General features: G+C 35.9%; 1 protein-coding gene across 1 annotated transcript; it reads left to right on the top strand.

Annotated features, from left to right (window-relative positions):
- The first annotated feature begins 725 nt into the window (after window positions 1-725).
- Window positions 726-2,792, top strand: LOC112038572 (pentatricopeptide repeat-containing protein At1g08070, chloroplastic). The gene has a single exon (XM_024071392.2). The coding sequence runs from the start codon at window positions 809-811 to the stop codon at window positions 2,693-2,695; it is 1,887 nt and encodes a 628-aa protein (XP_023927160.1). The 5' UTR covers window positions 726-808; the 3' UTR covers window positions 2,696-2,792.
- The last annotated feature ends 5,237 nt before the right edge of the window (window positions 2,793-8,029 follow it).

Here is an 8,029-nt window from a genome sequence, read left to right as displayed (position 1 = left end):
TAGCAAAGTAAGGTTAAATGGAAAAAAAATTCTCCCTTTTAGTTTTCAGATTGCCATCTAAGCTTGTAACATTTCCCGTTCCAGTTCCAAGCCTTGTAACTACTATTATTCTTTCCAAGCCTTGTAACTACTATTATCCTGTAAGTGTTTTAATTTATTATCGAAGTTATATTTTGTTAAAATCTCAACTGCTTTTACTTTATTGTTTTTAACAAAGCTATATTTTGTTAAAATCTGAACATTACTTTATTCTTTTTTAATTACTTGAACTTAAAATATTGTGCTCTTCCGCTCATCTTATGGTACATATATATAAAATGTTTTTTCGTTCAAATTTTAAAGGTCAAAATGTAATGGCCTGTTTGGATGGAAGGGGGAAGGAGGGAGAGTAGAGGAGAGTAAAGTAGAGTTGGCTAAAAATAAGCTAATTTTAGACTAAATTTACTTTACTCTAATTTACTCCCCATTCCTCCCCTCAATCCAAACGACCCATAAGTATGTAACTTAAAAAAAAAAAAAAAAAAATTGTCAAAATGTAAGGGATGTTTGGTATATGCATTTAAAAACATGTATTTTGTTATTTGAAAGTATATATGAAAATACATATAGGTAAAAAAATATGTAAAAATATATATAATATTATTTAAAAATTAAAAACATGTATTTAAATTAATATACTAATGGGCCATAACCTTCAAAACATACGTGCAAGATAATTTGTAATTTTCCCAAAGGAGTGTTAAAACCTCCAAGTCTTCAACTATGAGTTTCCCTCGTTCCTTCAAAAAGAACATCTCAGCCTCCAACTATGTTTTCATTATTCCCACACTTTTTAAAGTTCAAAAACTGCGACTCAGCTCAATTAGCTCTTCACCTTGTACGCTTTCTTTCTTCCAATCCTCCAACCTCCGCTAACTTTACTGATCTCTCTGCCATCCTACAAGGCCAAGTTTCACACTCTCGTCTCCGACAAATCCATGCCCAAATATTTCAACTTGGTGCCCATCAAGACAATCTCATTGCCACTCGTCTCATTGGCCACTACCCATTGCATGTCGCTCTTAAAGTCTTTCATCAACTGCAAAATCCAAACATCTTCCCCTTCAATGCCATTATCAGAGTCTTAGCTGAAAAGGGTCTCTTTTCCCATGCCTTTTTCATCTTCAAAACCTTGAAACAGAGATCCCTTTCCCCTAATGACTTTTCCTTTTGTTTTCTCCTAAAGGCGTGTTTTAGGTCCAATAATGCTTATTATGTCAACCAAATTCATACCCATGTTGTGAAAATGGGGTTTCTTGGGGATCCATTTGTGTGTAATGGTTTTCTGGCAGCATATGGTAAGAGTCTTAAAGATTTGGTGTCTGCTCGTAAGCTGTTTGATGAAATGTCTGATAAGGGTGTGGTTTGTTGTTGGACTTCGTTGATTTCTGGTTATGCTCAGTCAGATCAGACTGAGGATGTTTTACAGTTTTTTCTTATGATGGTTCAGCTGAATTTGCAGCCGGAAAATGATACCTTGGTCAGTGTATTATCTGCATGTTCAAACCTTGAGAATGTAAAAATTGAGAAATGGGTTACAGTTCTAGCAGAAATTGGCAAAAATTTTGATTCTAAGAATTCTGGTTGTGATGCAGTCAATACTGTTCTTATCTATTTGTATGGGAAATGGGGAAGGATTGAGAAAAGTAGGGAAATATTTGATGAAATTGTTCATAATGCTAAAAGAAGTGTTCTTCCTTGGAACGCCATGATTGGTGCATATGTACAAAATGGTTGCCCTATGGAAGCTTTGAGTATTTTCCGCCTAATGGTTGAAGATCCCAATCATAAACCCAACCATGTTACGATGGTCAGTGTGCTTTCAGCTTGTGCTCAAATTGGTGATTTAGATCTTGGTAGGTGGGTGCATGAATATATGAAATCTAAAGGATCCAAAGGTATTATTGGATCAAACAAAATACTAGCTACAGCATTTATTGACATGTATTCCAAATGTGGAAGCTTGGAGAGGGCAAAAGAGGTTTTTGACCAGATGGTCTCCAAAGATGTTGTCTCCTTCAATGCTATGATTATGGGTCTTGCAGTTAATGGTGAGGGAGAGGAGGCATTGAGGCTTTTCTCCAAAATGCAAGAGTTTGGTTTACAACCCAATGCTGGAACTTTCCTTGGTCTATTATGTGCATGCTGTCACTCAGGTTTGGCAGAGAAAGGACGAGAAATATTTGTAGACATGACCTCGAGATTTTCTGTTTCACCTGAATTAGAACACTATGCTTGCTATATTGATCTCCTTGCACGAGTAGGCCTTGTTGAAGAAGCACTTGAGGTTGTTTTTTCCATGCCTGTTAAGCCTAATAAGTTTGTGTGGAGTGCTTTGCTTGGGGGTTGCCTTCTCCACTCTAGAGTTGAGTTGGCCCGATATGTTTCTAGAAGGCTTGTTGAATTGGACACAGATAATTCTGCGGGCTATGTGATGTTGGCTAATGCATTTGCGGTTGATCATTTCTGGGGTGGTGTCTCAGCTCTGAGGTGGCTTATGAGGGAAAAGGGGGTCAAGAAGCAGCCAGGATGTAGTTGGATTAGCATCAATGGAGTTGTTCATGAATTTCTTGTGGGCTCATCATATCCTCAAATTAAGAGCATAGAATATACATTGAATGGATTGGTGAAGCAAATGAAGGAAGCGAGTCCATAGGGAGTTTTCCAGTACTCGCTAGAGTTGCTGCTATTACTTGGGAATTGCATTTGATGTGGTTTGATTCTCCACTCCACCCCCGCCACCGCCCCCCCCCCCCCCCCCCCCCCAACGGGGACAAAGATTGAAGTGCTATGGATTCTTATTGAGGAATTAGGGGCCCATTTAACACCATAGATAAAGCAGTCTTTGCTTTAAAGCTATCCCTTTGTTCTGCTACTTCTATCATGCTATCATTTTTTTTACTTAAGATATATGTAAATTTAATTTTTTTTTTTAAGGAAAGGTTATATTTTTGGTAAATAGTTTCTTTTATAAATAAAATGTCAGCTAAAGATGTTAACAGAATGAATTTTCCCCCTCAGACATTGATGGGGTTTTGGGGGGGGGGGGGGGGGACAATAAATAGTTTGCAAGTAATGGATTTTACTCTGTATCAACAGAAAAATTAATGCATGCATTACTTTTCTTTGCATATGATTGATACCGATAACATAGTTATTTATAATGCATTGATTGTCACATAAATAATTACAAATATTCAATTTCAAACTTATTCTTGTATGTTTCCTTAGGATAGTTAAATAAATAGTTTTTCCTATTAAAATAACTATATTTGTATGTAATAAAGTTTATAGGTCACTGAAATAAAAAGAGAAAAGCTTTTGGAATTTATCAGCTTATATATCTTATAAATAAACCTATATGATTTGGAACTTGGAACATGATGGATATCATAACAGCAAAATAACAGTTTAATAATGGTTGATTTGATATGGTCCTTTTCTTGGACCTCTAATATTTTGGTATGATGCCCAAATAATCCTAACTATTCATTTCTAACTCTTAAAATTATGGTACATGAAGAAAACTAATTACCTTACCTCAATTAAGATGGCTACCATTTTTTTTTCATTATTTCTAAACCAAATAGTTCCCTCTTCTTTTCTCAAAAAAAAAAAAAGTTCCCTCTTCTCTCTTGTGATCACCTTTCTCCTCTCCTGCATCTTTAATCATTGCTGTTGCTAACCCCTTGCTGTTGTTGCCGTCTCCATTTCTTTGCTGTCTTCATTGTTGTAGAAGGACTCACCAATAATCTCACTGATTTAGATTTATTAGCTAGGTATCTAATGATGTATTGTTTAATCCACCAGTAATCATATGTTAACTCTTGACAGCTTAGGTCCTCTCTCTGGCTCAAATTTCTCCACCCTTCTTTTTTATCCATTCGTTATATCATCCCTTACATTACCATCCTTTCTTTTCTTTTCTGTTTTTTGGGGGTAGGTGGTGTGGGGGGAGGGTTGTTAATCTTCATTGGTTTCATTTTGAATGTTCTGCCCCCCTTCCCCTTTTTCCTTCCTTATCCTGCTTATGAATGTTGATTCTAATAGGATTATACTTCTTTCTGGTTCATAGTTTGTTTTTAAAGTTCTAAGGTAAATCCACTCATGTTCTCATCTTTCACTGAAATCCTTCTGTTAATATTGTTCCTTATAGTTGTGTTGTGCTAATTGGTTTTATTTTGACTTAAATTTTGCTTATTAGTCAGCTTTGAACAATCTGAAGATTCTGAACATTAGTGTAAGCTAATGCTCTTACGTTACCAGAAAGAGGCCTGGGTTAAAGAGGAGGAATTTCAAGGCAGAACAGGTGCAATACTTCTGCTAAAGACATGAATAAATGAATGAATAAATGAAGAATAAAGTTGGAGATATTAGGCTTAAAATTGAATTGTGAAGAAAGGCATTAGTGTAGCTTTTGTATGTAGTATAATGACTCAGAAAAAAACAAAGATCTTGTTTTAGGGTGTTCAATTTTCTATAAGCATATTCTTGTTTATGGGGTAGCTGGGATATTATTGTGTTAGCATATAATGAACTCCTAAGAAGTTTCAGGTACCCAAAAAAAAAAAAAAAAAACGCGCAAAAGAGAGTATTTGCAAATTTGCAACCCATTGAGCTTGAGTCCTCATTTAATAATTATATTTTTTTCAATCTGAATTCGGATAGGGCAATGAAACTAAAATGTAATGCTTTTAAAATGATTAGATATTTTACTAACCACACAAGGTCTTTATGGTGACAAGTTGTGTCATTTCTTTGATTATAAATTTTAATTTATATAGCACGCCAATAATTCGGTGAATAACCATAGGTATTCACTCTGAACTTGTTTTGATGCATAGTTAAGCTTTTCTTTGTTGTCATGTTCACTTCTTGATTCTGCAATTTAAATAGAAAGTTGTATGTGGCATCAGAAGGCCATTAGGTCTTAAACCTCTAGACACGATAAGTAGCTTAGGCATAATGAAAAGCATGCCTTATTTTGAAGTTGATTTACCTTAATGTCTAATCTGTCCATCATATGGCTAAGCTTAGGATTCCTTTTTGGCATATATACCTAGTGTAATTTAATGTAATCAAATTTTCTTTTATATGCTTCACAATGATTTTGCTTTTTTTTTTTTTACACCCGGGGGGTGGGGGTCGGGAAATTGGTCTAATTTTGTCAACTATTATTGGTTGCGTTGAATACCTTTTGCAGGTTCTACTCGCAATTCTGTTCATGGGAGTATTACTATTTGGATTTTGGACTCAGCCTTCTCAACTAAGCTAGGGTAGATTCTTTTCCTCCAGACAAGTTATTAACATGGGTTAGATCAATGTACTTATGTTGGCCAATTAGTTGCCGTTTTTTGTTTAGCCTCTTTTCCCTGCTTGTCTGTGTCTTGTAAGCCTTTTGTTTATATGTTCTTGCAGATTCTAGCTTATACATGCTCTATTCATTCAGGGGACAGCTAACCAGTACGTGGTGCTAGCTTCTGGCAGCTTGAGCCTAAATAGTGACAGGATGTTGCAGTTGTTACAAAGTGGCTATTAGGGTGTCTTTGGTATGCAGGCAATTGCTGTCTTATGCACATTTGATAAATTTTTTATGTTTCTTAGTTGTTGCACACATCATGGTGTAGTTTGGTTCTTGAATTGTAATGTTTTAGCCGTCATTACAGTTGCCCGGCCCACAAAGAAGGGCCGCTGGTCAGTGTTGACCGGTTGACCCAAAAAAAAAATAAAGGAGTTTTTGCTCAGTGCCAAGGAGCCAATCTAGAAGAAATCTTTCTCAAATCAGCCACAATAGCTTAGCCTTATCAGGGTAAGATCGGTTTTGGCCCAGGAATGGTGTAGTTATCGCATATAATTTTGGGGCAACAAAATGCGAAATTACGTTCTTTATGCAACATCTCTCATTGCAATCAAGATGTCAGATAAAGTAGGGGCAGTTGTAGATATCATATTTTGTCTGCTCTTGATTTGCGTGTGGGACCTTGAAAATTCCAAAAATATTAACCTTTCTCCCACGGAAACACCTAGATTGACGTGGCACAACTTGTTTGCTCATCGGAGTACTTGAAGTGCCGCTTTAGGTCAAATTAACCAAAATGCATTTGGTCAACCCTGGGTTAACCAAAAGTCAAAGTTGGTCAAACTTATCATAAAATAACATTTTTCATGTTTCTATATCAAACCCGAGCTACCCAAAGATTTTTGTCAATTCTGACCAAATTTGACTTGAGGTTGACTCTTAGAGGCACCAAAAACCTCAATTTTGATCCGTCTTTCAAAACGGGTTGGGGTCAGCGTCATTGCAAAGATTATGGAATTCAATTTCCAACAAATATTCATGGGCCGAAATTGGAGTTGAAATGGAATGGAGCACATTAGCATGGTTTTTGAGGCCATAACTTTTGATCTGGTTGTTGGAATTTCAATTTCTTTAGTAATCTAGATACTAAAAATCCAGATCTTTCAAGAGACAGAAGGATCAGCTCAATTGGAGTTTGGGAAACCTTCATATATGCATCCGAAGTTGAACCATGACAAAAGCTTGATCTTGTGCATTGTCTATATTCACATCTCTCTTGTGAACCTCTTCACTTAAAACTAAATCTCAAATATCATCATATTTAAGTTTGATTTTCCCTGCTGAATTACTCACCACCATTCTCATGACTTCCTAATTGTTTGGTAAAGAAGCCAAAAGAAATAATGCACGAACCTTATCATCAAATTCAATTTCCTCCAAGGATAATTAATTTGTGATCGTATTGAACTCATTTAGATGTTGCGCTTTAGGAGTGCCTTCTACTTCTTCAGATTAAACAACTTCTTCATCAGATGCACCTTGTTGTTAACTGACGGCTTTTCATACATGCCAAACAAAGCCTTTATCAGATCCACTGTGGTCTTCTCCTTCACAACATTATGTGTAATGGATCCTGACAGAGTTATTCGAATAACTCCCAATACCTGTCTATCAAGAAGATTTCATTCTACATCTTTCATAGTATCAGGTTTCATCCCAAAAGAGGCAAATGCAATTTCTTCCCAAAAAGATAGTCTTCAATCTACATCCTCCAATATCTGAATTTTGTTCCATCAAGCTTCTCAATTCCTAAAACCTTGCTTTCTTCTCCAGCCATTGCTTCTGCTCAAACCTATGCTTTGATACCACCTATTAGGTCCCAAATAATATTATTAACAATTTTAGTAATCCAAAATAACAGTCACACACAAGAACACAAAATTTACGCGGAAAATCTTTTCTCTATAAAGGGAAAAACCACGGGACAAACTCTAAAATTTATCAAATCAATTACAATAATTCTTGTGTATGTCTCACGGCTAAAGAAAAATCTCTCTTGTCTTTCTTTGCTCTCACACACATTAATTATCTCTCTCAAAGGCGGCAACTCTTCGCTCTCTTCTTTTTAATTTCTTCTCCACGCACAGCTCTCTCTTGGCTGTCTTTTTTTCTCTATGCCGCTCTCTCTTGGCTGCTTTCTCTTTTTTTTCTTGTGCGGCTTCCTCTTTCTTTGCTTTCTCTTCAATATGCAGCATACCCACATGCTTTTTATACACAAAAAAGCTTCAGCCGCCTTAAACTTCTTTTTCAAGCATAATATGAATTCCTAACATGGCTTGAGTTAGGATTCTTACAAGTATTAATTAGTAAACACAACTCCTTATATTTGGAGTAGGATATTCTAGGACTTGTCAACCACGTTCACCTATTTCTAATTGAAATAGAATTCCATCAATGCTTGCATGGCAAGGTCATTATCTTGGGCACAAATCCTACATGGGCTGGACTTCTATTAAGTGTCGTGCACCTCCCAACACTTAAAGTATCAATCAATATACAGAATCATCGAGATCAAGTTCATCAAGTTTGTCAATTATAAAATGTCATATGTTTGAAGACAAATTATAAAAAATAAAAATAAAAATAAAAAAGCTTTATAGGTAGACCAGGAGGGCAAAAACAGAGCATATA

This window comes from Quercus suber, unplaced genomic scaffold (assembly GCF_002906115.3).
Source record: "Quercus suber isolate HL8 unplaced genomic scaffold, Cork oak 2.0 scaffold_499, whole genome shotgun sequence".
In the NCBI taxonomy this organism is placed as follows: domain Eukaryota; kingdom Viridiplantae; phylum Streptophyta; class Magnoliopsida; order Fagales; family Fagaceae; genus Quercus; species Quercus suber.
Note: the sequence above shows the minus strand (reverse complement) of the source record. Positions and strands in the feature narration are given on the sequence as shown.